Source organism: Schistocerca nitens, chromosome 7 (assembly GCF_023898315.1).
Source record: "Schistocerca nitens isolate TAMUIC-IGC-003100 chromosome 7, iqSchNite1.1, whole genome shotgun sequence".
NCBI lineage: Eukaryota > Metazoa > Arthropoda > Insecta > Orthoptera > Acrididae > Schistocerca > Schistocerca nitens.
The window spans coordinates 607,814,004-607,835,079 of record NC_064620.1 but is presented as its reverse complement, the minus strand read 5'-3'; the positions used below and the strand labels follow the sequence as shown (position 1 = coordinate 607,835,079).

Here is a 21,076-nt window from a genome sequence, read left to right as displayed (position 1 = left end):
TTTTTGTTTTCAAATTTAGGGACAGTCCATTTTCAGAGTACCACTTAATATTGGGAAATATTTGCTAACTCTTCAGCTGATTTATCTCTAACTGGATGTATTATAACACAATGTTCAGCAGAAAGTCATTCACATATGTGGAATAGGAGTGGACCCAAAATTGGACTGTGAGGGCTCTGTTTATGATTTTCCCCAGCCACTAAAATTGTCACCCTTCTGACATTTTCTGAGTTATACTGTACCAAGAGAATGCAAAAGGTTGTGATAATCAAGTCAAACTAGTTGTGCGTAAAACCATCAGCTCCATAAAAATATAGTTTTTCTAAGAGTGTGTCATGATCAACACAATCAAATGCCTTGGAAAGAGCACCAAAAACACTAACTGGCGATATAGTATATAGCGCGAGTAAGCTCGCTTTAGTTGGAAGGAAATACAAGCAAGTGAGCCCTGAGGGTCCATACTAGGCCCATTACTTTATTACTATTTCAATGTTGCGTAAATTACATGCCAGGTTAAGTAACTTCAGATACGATTCTGTATGAAGATGATTCAACAGCAGTAGTCTGCTGTACAAAACACTGAAGAATTAGCACAGAAAACGAAACAAAGTCTTCAAGAACTTGACACTTGGATAGATAATAATACTACGAAACTAAACCTAACAAGGACACATTGTACACTTTAGGACCAAACAAACTGTTGAATATAAACACAGTTAAGTTATGAAAACAGAGAACTGATCACTGTAGGATCTGTTAAGTTTTCGTTTATGGTTACTCCAAGAAATTTGTCAAGGACTGATGATGTGCTTTGCTTACTGAAGCAGTGAAATAGTTTTGTTTATGCAGTGAGGGTTCTAAACAATTTTCATAACAGCTAAGTCAATTACTTTGTGTTTCATGCATATTTTATATCAGTTGTAATATGTGGGATAATTTTTGGGGTGGTTAGAAAGGAAGCCTCCTCCTGGTGTTCAACCTACACAAAAAAGATCAGAGTTATAACTGGAATAAACAACAAACAATCACACAAACCTTTATTTTGAAGCGTTGACTTATTGACAATTCCTCGTACGTTTATAGGGGAAACACTTCTCTTTGAGCTAAAAAACCGACATCTTTTTGAAGGAAATTCGTTTACACATGCTTATGAAACAAGGCACAAACAAGATTACACGTTTCCTTGGCAAATGCTGACGTTATTTGAAAATACTCCATTCTACATGGCTGTGAAGCTTAGCAATAAAATGCGTTCAAAGTCAAAGGACTGCAAGCTAGAACCTGGAGATGCAAACACTGAAAAATATTTAAAAAGCGAATGTTACCTATAGAACATAATGTAGGAAAAACAGGAAAGCAAAGCAAATCTAATAATCTGTTACTTGTCTTCCTCATTAAAATCATTCATAACGTAGTAGGTTTAAGTACGGACACACATAAAAAGAACATAAACTTACATTAAAAGAGAACTTGTTGTTCTGGCGTAACTACAAGTGCCAGAATAAAGACGAAGATCGCAAGACCAGAGAAGGCTGCGAAACGACGTCGGCCAATGGTGGATGGTGCGCGGAACGGGACCGCACCACGACAGGAGCGCCCTCAAGCCGAAGTGAACATAAGGGCCGCTCATGGCAGCGCCGGCCACTCACATCGGCTCAGTATACGAACATTAGTGGACGGTATTAGCGGACTATTAGTACAGCCTCGAAGAGAGTTCTACGAGAACAGTTAGTTGTGATCCACAGACTGTGACAGACTTGCCTGAACATTGCCTGTATCACAGGACTCTGGATTTAGAACAAGTGTCGCAAGCGATAGGAAACGGGCAATATAAATCAAAGTCAACCTCAGCACCAATTGGGGGGGGGGGGGGGGGGGGGGCAAAAATTGCGCTCAGTATTTGTTTCATTTCGGTAGTACATCTATTTGCTGGAGTGAAGAAGCAAGAATTTAGGTAGTTGTAGTAAAATATTTGGAGTATGTGCGGCCATTATTTTATAATTTTTGTGAATTATTTAATATACATTTCGGTGTGGCAGTTTTAGACCGCCCCCCCCCCCCCCCCTGTCCTTAGACATCGGAGGGACAACTTTCCTCATTAAAATATTTTTCAGTGCGGCAGAAAGAAATACATTCTCTGACTGCTGGTACCGCTGTATTGTGTTGCCACTGTCGTTTTGAAATAAATCTCCTTTGTTGTTCGAGCAGTTGTACATTACTCGCAGTTCTGATACAATGTCTCGTCAGTATCAGAGGTTTCTCACAGATGAAGAGGTGTCAGCTATAATAAATGAAGCAAGTGAAGGTGACGAAAGTGATTCACAAGAAAATTAAAATGAGTCAGGTTCAGGAAGTTCGTCCCCTGATGACCAATATATTACTGTGCCCACAAGCCAAGTACGCAGGTCAGTACAAAATATAGTGAAGGTTTGACTCATGAAGGCTTGACCTCTAGTGTGTCAATCTTTCAATAAGTTTGTAACGCCCGAAATAATTAAGATTATCTTGGACTATACAAACCAAGAAGCTCGTAATAAGAGCTTAAAACTTACAGCCATAGAAGAAATGTACGCCTTCATTGGTATTTTGACACGTATGGGCACAAATAATGACACTAGACTGCTTCTTGAGGACTTATGGGGGGAAAGTATTTGGAAAGAATATCTACATAGCTACAATGAGTCGTATTCAATGTGGAGAACTTCCGTCCCTGATTAGATCTGATGATGGAGTAACAAGAACCGAAAGACGAAAGCAGGATAAGTTTTGCCCCCATCGAGAAACTTTCGACAAAATGTTGGTGAAATACTACATACCAAGTTCAGATCTAACGACCGATGAAATGCACTCCCTATTTCGAGGAAGATGTCATTTTATGGTCTTTATGAAAGACATGCCTGGGAAGTACGGCATATTGATTAGGATGTTATCAGATGCACACATCCGGTATGTTCTAAAAATGGAGGTCTATGCAGGGAAGGGTGAACGACCTGCCGAGGAACGGAGTGCAAAGGCAGTTGTTAGACGCCTAGTGAATCCACTGGCAGGAAATAGAAGAAATATAACAACTTATCGTTACAGCCATGGACCTAGCCGAGGAGCTTTACCATGATGACAAGTTAACTTTGGTGGGAACATTGAAGAGTAACACAACACACATACCAGAATAGCAAAAGAAGACGAAGGATGGAGAGCTATTTTCCTCTAAGTTCTTATTCACAGATGCGAAAACAGGTAGCGCACCAGTTACCTTCGTTTCATACATCTCCAAACTGAAGCCTACTAAGAACCTTCTACTTATTTCCACACGACACAATGATAACAAGGTGGAGGAGTCGACAGACGGGGGGGGGGGGGGGGGGGGGGGGGAATAGATATTGCCAGTCTCAATGACGGAACGATTTTCATGATCAACAACGCAAACTGGAATAAGAGGAAGAATAATGTAAGACGACCGTATCTGTTAGAATTAGGTCAACAGCTCTTTAGGCCAGCTGTGGAAGAGAGACTTTTGTAAACCCGTGATATTCTTTGCTCTGTCATCTCTGCAATGTAAAGTGTTCAAGGGAAAATGCAGCCCAGCGTTACAGCAACTGTTTCGTCTGTTGGATTTTATTCAAGAGGAAGATGTCACATCTGTTTGAAGAGTAAAAACTCTTAAAAATGAAAGAGAAAAGATGACAAGAGTGTCTATAGTTTGTTGCTGGTGTTCCAAGTATGTGTGTTCCACTCATTCTGCAAAAACAATCATATGCAGCGTTTGTGAAATTGACAGTGAGTAGGAAGTAAAAACTCAATTGTAATTTCTGACTTTGATTTTCTGTTTTCTTATTTGTGGTAACAGATTTTCAGGGTATGACAAGCAAAGGCAAATTTAAATATGCTTGCAGTGCTTTATATTCAGATATGTTCCGTGATGAAATCGTGTACAATGAACCTGGTGTCAAACTCCGAGAACAAATTCTGAAACAGTCCCATCCATCATTTCAGCAAGTAGTGCAAATACTAGATCTGCACGATTCTTGTGCCTTGTTGGCTGTTAAATTTGAGCAGCCAGCTATTTGTCAGGTTGAGTCCCTTGCTTGCGATCGCCCCATTCTGCACCGGCAGCTCACGCTAGCTACGCCCAGTAAACAACGTACCACGCCGTGTAAGCAGCTCGCTAAAAAGGTGGCTACACAGGCTAACAGAATTAAGTCTTGCCTTAGGTGTTACTCACGGCACAAACGCCAAGACTGCCTCTCCCGACAAGCTCAGTGTTACGCTTGTGGTAGGAAATGACATATACAGTCCGTATGTTTGCAACGGAACAAACATAAGAATTCGACCCATACACAAAAATCTAGTCACAAGGCCCATGTAATTAATGCAGTATATTCAAAGTCTGCAACTAGCATGCGTGCAGTTTCGTCAGTGATACGTCAGTCAAACTTCCTGTGAAACTTCAGGTGGACACGGGTGCCTCTGTCACATTGCTAAATCGCCATACATATGAACTGTTAAGGCTCCCCACACCTGTCTAAAACTAGCACACAACTGACGTCTTACAATGGTAAAGACATTCCCTTTCTCGGAACATGTACTTTGCCTGCAATGTAACGCTCGCATACGTGAACAGTGACTTTTACAGTGGTACGCGATTGTGGGAACGAATTTGGTCTTGATTCTTTTGATTTGTTCAAGACTTTATCATTGTCTGCATTCAATGCAAAAGACAGTGTAGCTAGCTTGCTAAAAGAATTCCCAGAACTCTTGTCTGAAGGTTTAGCCAAACGCTACTGATTTGGTCGCACATATTACGCTGAAAGATAATGCTCAACCGAAATTTTGCCAGGCTAGAAGTGTTCCCATTGTATTATGGACAGAGTCGCTGCTGAACTTGCAGACTTGCAACATAATGGAGTTATTGCGCCCGTATCAGCTAGTCAATGGGCAAGTCCACTGGTTTTTCTCCCCACGCCTCAAGGTCGCATTCGCCTCTGTGTTGACTACGTCTACAGTCAACACACAAACTGTCCTTGATACTTTTCCATTGCCACGCCCAGAGGATCTTATGGACAAATCAGGCGCTGGACGCTACTTTTCAAAAATTAATTTGCGCGATGCATATCTTCAAATACAGCTCGACGAAGAATTTCAAGCAGTGTGTGTAGTGAATACTCATTTGGGCTTGTTTAAATATTTGCGTTTGCCTTTTGGCACTGCTTCCGCACCTGCCATTTCCCACTGATATTTGGAACAGCTGACTGCACTAGTACCAAACTGACTGTCGCAGCAGGTCATACACCTGAAGATCCCATTGTAAATTTACATGGTTTGTTTCGTGTGTTATTTGAGACAGTACTAAAATGTAGACTGGACAAGTGTGATCTCTATTACATGACCAACATACTGCAACTCAGATTTAAAAACAGTCAAGGTGTACAGCCTCTCCAGTAGCATTTGTTAGCCATACGCGATTTGCCTGTTCCTTGCAATATCACAGAACTGCAGGTAGTTTTAGGGATGGTGAACTATTATATTCGGTTTATTCCGAATGCTGCACAAATCACCATTGCATCGACTGCGTTCCCTTTGTTTGGACAGATGAGCGTCAAGTAGTTTTTTAAAACTTAAAGCTTCATTGCTCTCAGTGAGCGATGCTTAGTTCACTTTGATCCTGACAAACCAGTTGTATTGCAAGTTGACTCTTCCTCTTACGGAATCGGTGCAGTGCTTGCGCACAGAATTGGAAATAAAGATCGGCCTATTGCTTTCGCATCAGAAGTGCTGTCCAAAGCTCAGTATAACTATTCAGAAATTGAAAAAGAGGCTTTGGCTATTGTGTATGGTGTCAACAAATTCCATCACTATTTGTACGGCAGAAAATTCTACTTAGTAACGATCACAAGCCTTTCCAGTCATTGTTTCATCCGACGAAACCGGTTCCTGTACGAACTGCACAAATTTTGCAACGATGGGCTTTGTTGATGAATCAATACCAGTACGAGATTGTGTATCATCCGAACATGGTAATGCGGACGCGCTTTCACGTCTTCCAATTGGCCCTGACAGACTTTGACGCTTCTGCTGCATCTTGTTGTCACATCGATGCTCAGGAGTCTGAATTGATTCACTCTTTTCTACTGAACTATAGGAAAATTGCACAGGGCTGCGCGGGGTAGTCGCGCGGTCTCTAACGTCTTGTCACGGACCGGGCGGCTGCCCCTTCGGAGGTTCGAGTCCTCCCCCGGGTATGAGTGTGTGCGTTGTCCTTAGCGTAAGTTAGATTACGTAGTGCGTAAGCTTATGGACCGACGGCCTCAGCAGTTTGGTCCCATAAGCCCTTACTACAAATTTCCAAATTGCACAGGCCACGGAAGTCGATTCAGACTTCAACATTCTGCTCAACTACAATTTTGCACGTCGGAATAGCCTCGATAAACAGCAAAGAGTGATTCATATTCATAATGACACGACAGTGGACAATCACGTGTGCTGATCCCTAAAGCTTTGCAAAAAGAAGTGTTGCAGTAACTTCACCGAGGACATTGGGGGATTGTTCGTACGCCGACACTGTACTTGGCAGGGTATGGACGCCCAAACAGATCAGATGACGTCACAGTGTCACGCATGTGCGGAAAATCAGTCCGCTCCACCACAAAAATTCTCTGCTTGGCCTAAGTCGCAATCACCGTGGCAACGTGTGCACATAGACTTTGTGCGACCTGTTTGGAGCACTCGCTGGTTGCTTGCGATTGGAAAAGCAAAAGGAAACTTGCTATTTGAATCAATGAACTAGACAACGTCATGTAGCACAATTCAGGTCTTTTCATCGATTTTTTGCCTCTAAGGTTTACCTAGTCTTCTGGTCCAGACTGTACCCAAAGACTGGGAAGTTGCACAGGTCACACCTATATTCAAGACAGGTAGTAGGAGTAATCCACTAAATTACAGGCCCATATCGTTATCGTCGATATGCACCGGGATTTTAGAACATATATCGTGTTTGAACATTATTAATTACCTCGAAGGAAACGGTCTGCTGACACACAGTCAACGTGGGTTTAGAAAACATCGTTCATGTGAAACACAACTAGCTCTTTATTCACATGAAGTGCCGAGTGCTATTGACGAGGGATTTCAGATCGATTTCGTATTCCTGGATTTCTGGAAGGCTTTTAACATTGTACCACACAAGTGGCTCGTAGTGAAATTGTTTGCTTATGGAATAGGCCTATCGTCTCAGTTATGTGACTGGATTTGCGATTTCCTGTCAGAGGGGTCACGGTTCGTAGTAATTGACGGAAAGTCATCGAGTAAAACAGAAGCGATTTCAGGCGTTCCGCAAGGTAGTGTTATAGGACCTTTGCTGTTCCTTATAGATAAAAACGATTTGGGAGACAATCTGAGCTGCCGTCTTCAGTTGTTTGCAGATGACGCTGTCGTTTATCGACTAATAAAGTCATCAGAAGATCAAAACAAACTGCAAAACAATTTAGAAAAAAATATCAGAATGCTACGAAAAGTGGCAGTTGACCCTAAATAACGAGAAGTGTGAAGTCATCCACATGAGTACTAAAAGGAACTCGCTAAACTTCAGTTACACGATAAATCAGTCTAATCGAAAAGCCGTAAATTCAACTAAATACCTAGGTATCACAATTACGAACAACTTAAATTGGAAAGAACATCCAGAAAATGTTGTGGGGAAGGCTAACCAAAGGCTGCGTTTTATTGGCAGGACACTTAGAAAATGCAACAGACCTACTAAGGAGACTGCCTACACTACACTTGTCCATCCTCTTTTAGAATGCTGCTGCACGTTGTGGGATTCTTACCAGGTAGGATTGATGGAGTACATAGAAAAAGTTCAAAGAAAGGCAGCAGGTTTTGTATTACCGCGAAACATGGGAGAGTTTTAAGAGAGATTGGCACGCACTCAGTTTGAGAAAACAGATGAACAGAAGTCAGATTTTAGCATACAGCCTCCATTTAAACAATGTTTAACAGAAAGTAATCAGAAACTGCCAGTTCATCTTCACCAAAGCAGTTATAATCCCATTAGTATGCAGTATCAGTTATCTTTATTACACCAGAACATTCCGGGACTCAGAAATAAAGTTGATGAACTGCTCATTTGTATCGGTGAAATGAACTCATCTAACCAAATTAACATAATCTGCCTCTCTGAACATCAAGTGACCACTGGTATAGATATGTTAGACATTTGAGGATTTAAGCTAGCTTCCTACTTCTACAGAGTAGATATGGATGGAGGAGGAGTTGCCACATGTATTAAAAACTGCCACAAATTCAAGAACATTGACATCAATAAATTCTGTTTAGAGCAGCATCTGGAAGCATGTGCAACAGGAGTTCCATAACAGATCCTATATAATAGTAACTATTTACTGAGCACCTGCAGGAAATTATAATCTATTCATAAATCATCTAGAAGCTCTTTTGGGTTATTTAACAGGAAGAAACAAAGAAATTTTGATTGCTGGCGAATTTAATGCAGATTTTCTAGTTCAATCTTCCAGTAAACATTTACTGCAGTTAGTAATGTTGCCTTTTAATCTAACTCACACTGTAAACATTCCAACTAGGATCACTAAATCCTCAAAGACAGCCATTGATAACATTTTTATAGACAGATCAAATGAACAAAATCATATAATAAAACATGTAATAAATGGCCTATCAGATCATGACATGCAGCTCCTTGTTTTAGATGTAAATTCTAAGCAGATTATCAAGACTGCTAAATCTGAGTACAGGAGAGTATTGAATCAATCAAAAATTGAGTGTTTTAGGAAACTGCTCGAAGATATGAGCTGGAAAGATGTTTATAGTGCTCATGACATGAATGAAAAATATAACACATTCATGAAAAACCACTTTCCTCTAAAAGTTACTCTAATTAAACAGAAGTCTATAATAAAACCATGGATCACACCAGGAATGAAGATTTCCTATGCGACAAAAAGGAAAATGTATCTGTCGACCAAGAATAGCTCCTATGCTGATGATTTAGCTAAATACAAGGAATACTGTAAAATATTAAAAAAAGTAATTCAGACATCTAAACAAATGCACTACGAGAAGAAGATAGCAATGTCAGGGAACAAAATAAAAACAATATGAGATATAGTGAAAGAGGTGACTGGTAGAACCAGAAAGGAACAGGAGCAAATAGCACTAACGGTAGATGACACATTAGTAACCGATGGGCATAGTGTGGCAAATCTATTTAACAAGTACTTTATATCCGTTACTGATAGAATGGGATTGTCAGGATCAGTAAATAATGCCCTTGAATATCAGAAACTAGCCTTTACAAATAGCTTCAGGTACATGAATATGTCACTCGTTTCACCAAAAGAAATAACTTCCATAATAAAATCTTTAAAAACAAAGCATTCTAGTGGTTACGATGAAATATCAACAAAGTTAATTAAGGCATGTTCTTGTGAGTTTAGCACAATTCTAAGTTACTTGTGTAACCAGTCAATTATAACTGGGACATTTCCTGACTGGCTGAAATATGCAGATGTTAAGCCTCTATTCAAGAAAGGGGATAAAGAGATGCCATCAAACTACAGACCAATTTCACTTTTGCCAGCATTCTCAAAAATTTTAGAAAAAGTAATGTACAGGCAGCTTCTCAACCATCTGACCACAAATAACATATTATCAAGAACACAGTTTGGATTTCTGAAGGGTTCTGATATCGAAAGGCTATTTACACCTACAGTGAAAATTTACTTAATTCATTAAATAACAAGTTACAAACAGCAGGTATGTTCTGTGATTTGTCAAAGGCATTCGATTGTGTAAACCACAACATCCTTTTAAGTAAATTAGAATTCTATGGTGTCACGGCCAGTGCTGCAAAATGGTTCAAGTAATACCTAGCTAACAGGAAACAAAGGGTGTCAGTGCAAGGGACTAGTGAATTAAGTCATCTGTCATCATCAGAATGGGAAGAAATTATATGTGGTGTCCCACAAAGATCCATCTTAGGGCCATTGCTTGTTCTTGTGTACATTAATGATGTCTCATCAGTTACACTGCCAGAAGCTGAGTTCATTGTTTGCAGATGACACAAATATTGCAATAAATAGTATGTAGAGTGTAGTTCTAGAAAGATTTGCTAATGATATTTTCATGGATATTAATAAATGGTTTAAAGCCAACTCACCGACTTCTAAAAGACTCACTATATGCAATTCAGAACCTGTAAGAGGTTTCCACCCAGCATATGCATAAAGTATGAAGAAGAGCAGATAGAAGAGGTTGACAGTCTTAAATTCCTGGGATTACAACTTGATAATAAATTCAGTTGGGAGGAGCACACCACAGAACTGCAGAAACGCCTTAACCAATCTGTATTTGCAATTCGAGTGTTAGCAGACATAAAAGTGAAAAAGCTTGCATACTTTGCCTACTTTCATTCCATAATGTCATATGGTATAATATTTTGGGGTAACTCTTCAAGTCAAACAAATGTTTTCAGAGTCCAAAAGCGTGTAATAGGTATTATTTGTGGAGTACACTCACAGATGTCTTGTAGAAACCTCTTCAAAGAACTGGGTATACTAACTACTGCCTCTCAGTATATTTACTCCTTAATGAAATTTGTCCTAAATAATATATCTGTTTATCAAACAAACAGCTCAGCTCAGTTCAGTTCAGTTCACACATACAATACCAGGAACAAAAATGATCTGCACAAGGTCTTAAAAGCACTTACTTTAGTTCAAAAAGGAATCCACTACTCAGGAACACTCATCTTCAACAATTTGCCAGCAAACATAAAAAAATGTAGTTACAAATAAAGATCAGTTTAAAAGGAGCCTGAAAGACTTACTAGTGGCCAACTCCTCCTACTCCATTGACGAATTTTTAAATAGAAACAAATGATGTATTGTATATATTCATACTATTAGTATTGTTAATTCAGCTTTTTCTTTAAAAAATAAACATGATCCACATCCACGAGGATCTTCTCAACATGGATCTATGGAACGAATAGCTAATCTAATCTAATATAATCAGAAATGATGCAGGATTTGGACTGGAAATCATTAAAAGAAAGGCGTTTTTCGTTGCGACGGAATCTTCTCACGAAATTCCAATCACCAACTTTCTCCTCCGAAAGCGAAAATATTTTGTTGACACCGACCTACATAGGGCGGAATGATCACCACGATAAAATAAAGGAAATCAGAGCTCGTACGGAAAGATATAGGTGTTCATTCTTTCCGTGTGCTATACGAGATTGGAATAATAGAGAACTGTGAAGATGGTTCGATGAACCCTTTGCCAGGCACTTAAATGTGATTTGTACAGTATCCATGTAGATGTAGATGAAGTACTGGTGTCAGGCAACATCCCTCAGCTAACGTCAAATGAATTTGAAACATTCTGTGAACGCAATGCCATACATCACTTAACTAGTGCACCGTTCCATCCACAGTCAAACGGCGAAGCGAAACGATTTGTCAGAACATTCAAGCAGAAGATGGCAAAACGTCGCTCTGCATACACCAGGGATCAAGCACTGCAACTGTTTCTCACCTCATATCGTTGGCACCCACGAGATGGACCATCGCCAGCAGAATTTCTTCACGGCCGCCGCCATCGGACACTGCTCCAACTGCTCTATCCTCCTCAACATCCGGTGCCGAGGGAAGGTCGCTAGTATCGCTTTGGGCAGCATGATATTGTCTTTCTCAGGGTTTTTAGTGGTAACAGACTGCGGGCGCGAGGTGAGATCGTCTACCGAATTGGCGCTTGCATGTATCTTCTTTCAGGTCCCGATGGCTTGCAGCGCCGCCATCAAAATCAACTTCTCCTCTGTCATGTACACGATGATCTTTCAGTCTCTCTTCGCCCAGATTCACAAGTCCAGCAGCCAGAGGGTGTTCATCACGACACCGCTGGACGACCCCACAGAGATGAGCCTTCGCCTCCTCTCGTCCTACCGATGGATCTGGACCCTCCCACAACGCAGAAGTCACCGCCTTCGTCATCTGATTCGTGGCAGCAGGAGGTTTATGCGTACCATTTTGGTTATTTTCTGTGGGTCGTTCCCGCCACAGCGAGTGGACAAGAGCCAACATTTATAAACTATGCATAATGTAAACTACGCATGTAAATATTTAGGTGTATACATACATACTACTTTCATGGTAGTATGTGCTCTTATTAAATATGTCCGTACACTAGAGAAACAAACATTAAAAATAATTAAAAAGAAAGATTTCTTCCTGTTTCCTAATCCACAGTGGTTTGAATCTAACATGTATTTATCTTTTATGTTGTAATGTCCTTCTGGAAGCATCCATATGCTTTCATTGTATGTATCTTGTTTTAAGGTAAACCCAGGTAGTCATAGAATTATTCGTGATGAGTTACCAATTTCTCAATCAAATGATTGTATGTAACGTGTCATGTGACAAAGATTCTGTTCTATTCTATTCCCTCTTGCATTGTGTGGGGCAACCTCCATGGGCTATCTGGGATCAATGTTCATTCCCTCATTTCCAGCCCGACTGTAGCAGTTGATGTCCTCGTGGACACCATTGCAATCTCCGACACAATGGACCGCCGTTTTGCGGAAACTTCGAGCTCTTTCCACGATCACCTAGCCTTCCTCCATCGGAAAAGTGTGGAGGAGGCTCGGGCAACACCCTTCCCTTCTCAGAATCGTGAATGCTACAATGCTGCGTTCACTGTAAGGGGCTAGATCATGCTTCATTTCATCCGGATCTCCTGTCCCACGGCCAGACAATCCTGAGATTCAGATGCTGCAGTACCTTTCTTTTGCAGGGAAGCGCTTCTCCTTCACACATAAACTGCATTTGGGCTGTGCTGGCATAAACTGTCACCAGCACACTGGTCGGCAAAGATGTAGCAAGAAGATCGCTGCATCAAATGCACCTATCAGGAGAGAGGCCAAAGAGAGACTCACGAGCAACGCCCTCTCGACCAGAAGTATACAGATGGCCGCCAATGGCCGGAGGGCCTCAGTCTCGGTAAGTCTCTCAGTTACTAGCTCAGTCACTGTCCTAGTGGGTGTATGTCAGTTCACGTCACCAGCTACACGAGTGTGCAGTGGCTGGAGTAGTGTTTCTAGCGGATCTTTTACTTCACCAGCAGTGAGGCTAAAGTGGACTATGACGGTAGAGCTTGTACCACAACACACGGACTCTCGAAGTTAAGTAGCTTCCTGTTAATGTCAATAAAGAATCCTGCTAATTCGTGTATGCAGTTGGGTAATAGAAAGAGGATACTGGCCACCAAATAACATCCTCTCCCTTGATTCCCATATTAAAAGACTATGCAGTGGTGACAAGAATACAAAATGGTTGGATTACATGTTTCGCAATTGCTGGCGTGAAGCCCAATAAGGAAAAATATCTTCCTTCTAGCTACTGCCCAATTACTCTCACCAGCTGCTGTTGCAAGGTGATTCAATGTACGATTCATGGCCGGCTGGTACGGTGCTTGGAGTCTCACAATCTACTAAGAGCTACACAATGTGGATTTCGTGCATGCTGGTGTGCAGTATACCATCTCGTCACTCTGTCAACCCATGTCACGAATGGTTTCTGAGGAAATACCAGACTCCAGTCATGTTTTTTGATTTGGAGAAAGCCTATTACACATGCTGAAGGACTGGTATCCTCCATACTCTCTACACGTTGAGCTTCAGAGGCTGCCTGTCCCATTTCCTTTGGGAATTTTTATAAAATCCGAGTTTCCAAGCTAAGTATGGGTTCGGCCTTGTCAAACACCGTTATCCAGGAGAAATCATTGTCTCAAGACTCCATGCTGAGCGTCTTCCTCTTTGCTATGGTCATTCACCATGTAATGGCCCATGTAATGGCCTGTCTCCCAGCAGGCATCACCAGTTTCCTTTATGTTGATGACTTTGCTCGAGGAAACAAGTCCATGGGGAACTGCAGTAGATCATAAAGTCTCCAGCAATGTCTAAACTGTCCTTACTCATGGAGCATCATTAATGGCTTCAACTTTTCCACTGACAAAACCATTTGTATGAATTTCTGGTGACACAATGGGTCTCTTCTATCACTTTACATCGTGGATCTGTTAGTCTTACATTCAATCAACATTAAAATACCTGGCGTTCGTGCTTCATAGAAAACTTTCTTGGTTCTACCATATGTCTTACCTGGCAGCACAATGTATCTTGTATCTCACTGACCTACAGGTCCTAAGCGTTATTTCCTGGGGAACAGATTGGGCCACCCTCCTGCACTCATACCGAACCATTGTGCATTCAAAACTAGACTATGGGTCTTCTACTTGTTCATCTGCATGCCCGTCCATCTTGTGCCATCTTAACACAATCCACCATCATGGAGTACGTTTGGCCACTGGTGCCTTTTACAATACCCCAGTTGAATGTCACTCTGCACAAGCTGCCGAACTACTACTGTTCGTACCAGCATGAAATCATTGTTAGTGGATATGCGTGCCATTTGTCTTCCATGCTCAGCCACCCATCCTATGTCCCCTTTTTCAATGACTTCGTTGACCGCCAGTGTGGCATGTGCCCTTCTTCTCTGTTACCTCTCTGAGTTCTGCTTTCTGGCTACTGCTCCGGAAGATTAACTTCACAGTACCTGTCACATTCCTAATGGATGTGAACCCTTCACTGTCCTGGCTTCATGTAGTGGCCCATTTTAATCTTTAAATCTTTAACTTCATTCGCTTCCCAAGGACACTGCTCTGGATTTGATCTGTCACTAACTTTCTTGACCTTAGCAAGTAACTTAGCCCACAGCATTTTTGTGTACACAGATGCCTCTAAGACCAACCGTGGTGTTGGATGTGTCTTCATCATGGGCACCGACTATTTTCAGTATCAGCTTCCGGAACAAAAGGTTCAAATGGCTCCGAGCACTATGGGACTTAACTGCTGAGGTCATCAGTCCCCTAGAACTACTTAAACCTAACTAACCAAAGGACATCACACACATCCATGCCCGAGGCAGGGTTCGAACCTGCGACTGTAGCAGTCACGCGGTTCCAGACTGAAGCGCCTAGAACCGCACGGCCACACCGGCCGGCTTCTTCCAGAACACTGCTAGATTTTTACAGTGGAGGTCTTCGCCCTCTATCAGACCACCCAATACATGTGGCAACATGGGCTTTAATTGTGTTATATGCTCCAAATCTCTCATTGTCCTCCAGAGCCTCTGTGTGTTGTACACAGTCCATTCCATAGTGCAATAGGTCCAAGAAAGCTTCAACTTGCTCGCTGTTGAGGAAGCAGCTGTGATGCTCATGATGGTTCCTTGTCACGTCGCTCTCACAGGAAATAAGATGGCTGCCGAGCCTGCAGTCCTCCTACTACCTCAGTCTGCTAGCCCTTTTAGTCCTTCAGATGGTCTCTGTTTTGCCATCTGTCAGCAGATAGTATCTCTTTGGCTTCACCACCAGTCTTCTCTTCACAGGAATAAGCTCTGAGAAATAAAACCTCTCTCAATGACTTGGCCAACCTCCTCTTGTTCCTCTTGTTAAGAGGAGACCATTTTAGATAGGCTGCATATTGGGCGTTGTCACTTTAGCTATTGCCATTTTTGGCAATTCCCTGACATTTTTAGCCATCGCCATTTCTGCCAACCTCACGAGTTTGCACTCATCGTCAGCAACTGATGGTTTGCCATTTCCTGTCCCAGTGCCCTTTGTAAAACCAATTACATTCCAGGGTATGTCGCAGTTATCATACATTTACGGAACATTGCACAGGCCATCAACTGCGGTTCACTTTTTATCCACTGAAGCAATATAGTGAAGGACATGTAATCTTTGGTTAGGGATCTCTGCTGTCTCTACAGCATATTTTGTGGACCCTTCTCATTTTCTTCCATCGATTGCACTCAGAAATACCCTCTTTTTGCACCCTTATTTTTTTGCATTGGTACTATGCCCAAAACCCAGCATGGTAGCCTTTCTGTTCTGGGCGGGGTCCCGGAAATGGCTTAGTGGCCAGGTAACCATTACTGTTTCTGTGACTGTGACTGTGACTGTGACTGTGGGACACCCAGGGCGAGAGCCCCAGCTGAATGCAGGCATTACTATGGAAAAAGACTACCACATGAAGTGACTCAAACCTCTTTCCACTAGTGGTCGTATGGCCCCAGTAGTCTCTTATGAAGCTAAGACCTAATATGACACAGAGTGGTATCACCCTAAAAGGTTCCCTTCCCTGGTTACAGCATGGGAGGAACATAGGGCTCAGAAACAAGGCAAGAAGTACTCCTCCCCTTAATACATGGTTTGTTCTAGGAGAGGTGGGGATTAATTTTTGACTACAAAGTTTTTGTTATACTTTCAACATCTCAAGGACAGGTTTGGGGCAGTGGCGGTGATTTCAAAAATTAGAAGTGGCTCCATTCAGTTTAAAACTGCCCCACCTGCCTGTGACAAGCTGAGAGATTTTCCTGTCACTATAATCGTGCATTAACCACTGAATATGCTACAGGATTTCCACCTAGATCTCCTTTTATGTACTGTTGCTGGGGCTGTTGCTGGGGCTGTTGCTGGGGCTGTTGCTGGGGCTGTTGCTGGGGCTGTTGCTGGGGCTGTTGCTGGGGCTGTTGCTGGGGCTGTTGCTGGGGCTGTTGCTGGGGCTGTTGCTGGGGCTGTTGCTGGGGCTGTTGCTGGGGCTGTTGCTGGGGCTGTTGCTGGGGCTGTTGCTGGGGCTGTTGCTGGGGCTGTTGCTGGGGCTGTTGCTGGGGCTGTTGCTGGGGCTGTTGCTGGGGCTGTTGCTGGGGCTGTTGCTGGGGCTGTTGCTGGGGCTGTTGCTGGGGCTGTTGCTGGGGCTGTTGCTGGGGCTGTTGCTGGGGCTGTTGCTGGGGCTGTTGCTGGGGCTGTTGCTGGGGCTGTTGCTGGGGCTGTTGCTGGGGCTGTTGCTGGGGCTGTTGCTGGGGCTGTTGCTGGGGCTGTTGCTGGGGCTGTTGCTGGGGCTGTTGCTGGGGCTGTTGCTGGGGCTGTTGCTGGGGCTGTTGCTGGGGCTGTTGCTGGGGCTGTTGCTGGGGCTGTTGCTGGGGCTGTTGCTGGGGCTGTTGCTGGGGCTGTTGCTGGGGCTGTTGCTGGGGCTGTTGCTGGGGCTGTTGCTGGGGCTGTTGCTGGGGCTGTTGCTGGGGCTGTTGCTGGGGCTGTTGCTGGGGCTGTTGCTGGGGCTGTTGCTGGGGCTGTTGCTGGGGCTGTTGCTGGGGCTGTTGCTGGGGCTGTTGCTGGGGCTGTTGCTGGGGCTGTTGCTGGGGCTGTTGCTGGGGCTGTTGCTGGGGCTGTTGCTGGGGCTGTTGCTGGGGCTGTTGCTGGGGCTGTTGCTGGGGCTGTTGCTGGGGCTGTTGCTGGGGCTGTTGCTGGGGCTGTTGCTGGGGCTGTTGCTGGGGCTGTTGCTGGGGCTGTTGCTGGGGCTGTTGCTGGGGCTGTTGCTGGGGCTGTTGCTGGGGCTGTTGCTGGGGCTGTTGCTGGGGCTGTTGCTGGGGCTGTTGCTGGGGCTGTTGCTGGGGCTGTTGCTGGGGCTGTTGCTGGGGCTGTTGCTGGGGCTGTTGCTGGGGCTGTTGCTGGGGCTGTTGCTGGGGCTGTTGCTGGGGCTGTTGCTGGGGCTGTTGCTGGGGCTGTTGCTGGGGCTGTTGCTGGGGCTGTTGCTGGGGCTGTTGCTGGGGCTGTTGCTGGGGCTGTTGCTGGGGCTGTTGCTGGGGCTGTTGCTGGGGCTGTTGCTGGGGCTGTTGCTGGGGCTGTTGCTGGGGCTGTTGCTGGGGCTGTTGCTGGGGCTGTTGCTGGGGCTGTTGCTGGGGCTGTTGCTGGGGCTGTTGCTGGGGCTGTTGCTGGGGCTGTTGCTGGGGCTGTTGCTGGGGCTGTTGCTGGGGCTGTTGCTGGGGCTGTTGCTGGGGCTGTTGCTGGGGCTGTTGCTGGGGCTGTTGCTGGGGCTGTTGCTGGGGCTGTTGCTGGGGCTGTTGCTGGGGCTGTTGCTGGGGCTGTTGCTGGGGCTGTTGCTGGGGCTGTTGCTGGGGCTGTTGCTGGGGCTGTTGCTGGGGCTGTTGCTGGGGCTGTTGCTGGGGCTGTTGCTGGGGCTGTTGCTGGGGCTGTTGCTGGGGCTGTTGCTGGGGCTGTTGCTGGGGCTGTTGCTGGGGCTGTTGCTGGGGCTGTTGCTGGGGCTGTTGCTGGGGCTGTTGCTGGGGCTGTTGCTGGGGCTGTTGCTGGGGCTGTTGCTGGGGCTGTTGCTGGGGCTGTTGCTGGGGCTGTTGCTGGGGCTGTTGCTGGGGCTGTTGCTGGGGCTGTTGCTGGGGCTGTTGCTGGGGCTGTTGCTGGGGCTGTTGCTGGGGCTGTTGCTGGGGCTGTTGCTGGGGCTGTTGCTGGGGCTGTTGCTGGGGCTGTTGCTGGGGCTGTTGCTGGGGCTGTTGCTGGGGCTGTTGCTGGGGCTGTTGCTGGGGCTGTTGCTGGGGCTGTTGCTGGGGCTGTTGCTGGGGCTGTTGCTGGGGCTGTTGCTGGGGCTGTTGCTGGGGCTGTTGCTGGGGCTGTTGCTGGGGCTGTTGCTGGGGCTGTTGCTGGGGCTGTTGCTGGGGCTGTTGCTGGGGCTGTTGCTGGGGCTGTTGCTGGGGCTGTTGCTGGGGCTGTTGCTGGGGCTGTTGCTGGGGCTGTTGCTGGGGCTGTTGCTGGGGCTGTTGCTGGGGCTGTTGCTGGGGCTGTTGCTGGGGCTGTTGCTGGGGCTGTTGCTGGGGCTGTTGCTGGGGCTGTTGCTGGGGCTGTTGCTGGGGCTGTTGCTGGGGCTGTTGCTGGGGCTGTTGCTGGGGCTGTTGCTGGGGCTGTTGCTGGGGCTGTTGCTGGGGCTGTTGCTGGGGCTGTTGCTGGGGCTGTTGCTGGGGCTGTTGCTGGGGCTGTTGCTGGGGCTGTTGCTGGGGCTGTTGCTGGGGCTGTTGCTGGGGCTGTTGCTGGGGCTGTTGCTGGGGCTGTTGCTGGGGCTGTTGCTGGGGCTGTTGCTGGGGCTGTTGCTGGGGCTGTTGCTGGGGCTGTTGCTGGGGCTGTTGCTGGGGCTGTTGCTGGGGCTGTTGCTGGGGCTGTTGCTGGGGCTGTTGCTGGGGCTGTTGCTGGGGCTGTTGCTGGGGCTGTTGCTGGGGCTGTTGCTGGGGCTGTTGCTGGGGCTGTTGCTGGGGCTGTTGCTGGGGCTGTTGCTGGGGCTGTTGCTGGGGCTGTTGCTGGGGCTGTTGCTGGGGCTGTTGCTGGGGCTGTTGCTGGGGCTGTTGCTGGGGCTGTTGCTGGGGCTGTTGCTGGGGCTGTTGCTGGAGCTGTTGCTGGAGCTGTTGCTGGAGCTGTTGCTGGAGCTGTTGCTGGAGCTGTTGCTGGAGCTGTTGCTGGAGCTGTTGCTGGAGCTGTTGCTGGAGCTGTTGCTGGAGCTGTTGCTGGAGCTGTTGCTGGAGCTGTTGCTGGAGCTGTTGCTGGAGCTGTTGCTGGAGCTGTTGCTGGAGCTGTTGCTGGAGCTGTTGCTGGAGCTGTTGCTGGAGCTGTTGCTGGAGCTGTTGCTGGAGCTGTTGCTGGAGCTGTTGCTGGAGCTGTTGCTGGAGCTGTTGCTGGAGCTGTTGCTGGAGCTGTTGCTGGAGCTGTTGCTGGAGCTGTTGCTGGAGCTGTTGCTGGAGCTGTTGCTGGAGCTGTTGCTGGAGCTGTTGCTGGAGCTGTTGCTGGAGCTGTTGCTGGAGCTGTTGCTGGAGCTGTTGCTGGAGCTGTTGCTGGAGCTGTTGCTGGAGCTGTTGCTGGAGCTGTTGCTGGAGCTGTTGCTGGAGCTGTTGCTGGAGCTGTTGCTGGAGCTGTTGCTGGAGCTGTTGCTGGAGCTGTTGCTGGAGCTGTTGCTGGAGCTGTTGCTGGAGCTGTTGCTGGAGCTGTTGCTGGAGCTGTTGCTGGAGCTGTTGCTGGAGCTGTTGCTGGAGCTGTTGCTGGAGCTGTTGCTGGAGCTGTTGCTGGAGCTGTTGCTGGAGCTGTTGCTGGAGCTGTTGCTGGAGCTGTTGCTGGAGCTGTTGCTGGAGCTGTTGCTGGAGCTGTTGCTGGAGCTGTTGCTGGAGCTGTTGCTGGAGCTGTTGCTGGAGCTGTTGCTGGAGCTGTTGCTGGAGCTGTTGCTGGAGCTGTTGCTGGAGCTGTTGCTGGAGCTGTTGCTGGAGCTGTTGCTGGAGCTGTTGCTGGAGCTGTTGCTGGAGCTGTTGCTGGAGCTGTTGCTGGAGCTGTTGCTGGAGCTGTTGCTGGAGCTGTTGCTGGAGCTGTTGCTGGAGCTGTTGCTGGAGCTGTTGCTGGAGCTGTTGCTGGAGCTGTTGCTGGAGCTGTTGCTGGAGCTGTTGCTGGAGCTGTTGCTGGAGCTGTTGCTGGAGCTGTTGCTGGAGCTGTTGCTGGAGCTGTTGCTGGAGCTGTTGCTGGAGCTGTTGCTGGAGCTGTTGCTGGAGCTGTTGCTGGAGCTGTTGCTGGAGCTGTTGCTGGAGCTGTTGCTGGAGCTGTTGCTGGAGCTGTTGCTGGAGCTGTTGCTGGAGCTGTTGCTGGAGCTGTTGCTGGAGCTGTTGCTGGAGCTGTTGCTGGAGCTGTTGCTGGAGCTGTTGCTGGAGCTGTTGCTGGAGCTGTTGCTGGAGCTGTTGCTGGAGCTGTTGCTGGAGCTGTTGCTGGAGCTGTTGCTGGAGCTGTTGCTGGAGCTGTTGCTGGAGCTGTTGCTGGAGCTGTTGCTGGAGCTGTTGCTGGAGCTGTTGCTGGAGCTGTTGCTGGAGCTGTTGCTGGAGCTGTTGCTGGAGCTGTTGCTGGAGCTGTTGCTGGAGCTGTTGCTGGAGCTGTTGCTGGAGCTATTGTTGGAGCTATTGTTAGAGCTGTTTGCTAATTAGGAGTGATGACATGTGCATTTTGTCCATGGTGTCCAGTGGGTAGCAAAAGAGAACACAGTGGATACTGGAGCCTTCAGCTTTACCACCTTCATCTTCTAAAACAACGAGAAATCATCTAAGGTTGTCTATCGCTGTGATATCAAGCCATATATCCCTACACCCTTGTGGTGCTGCAAGTGAAGGTGATTTAGACACAT

At 46.2% G+C, this 21,076-nt stretch overlaps 1 protein-coding gene across 1 annotated transcript in view; it reads right to left on the bottom strand.

Moving 5' to 3' along the window:
- Window positions 1-21,076, bottom strand: part of LOC126195770 (trichohyalin-like) — a 173,089-nt gene that overhangs the window by 72,320 nt on the left and 79,693 nt on the right. Inside the window, exon 2 of the mRNA XM_049934402.1 lies at window positions 16,503-20,840. Within this exon, the coding sequence (XP_049790359.1) occupies window positions 16,503-20,840 (4,338 nt within the window). The remainder of the gene's footprint in view (window positions 1-16,502; window positions 20,841-21,076) is intronic.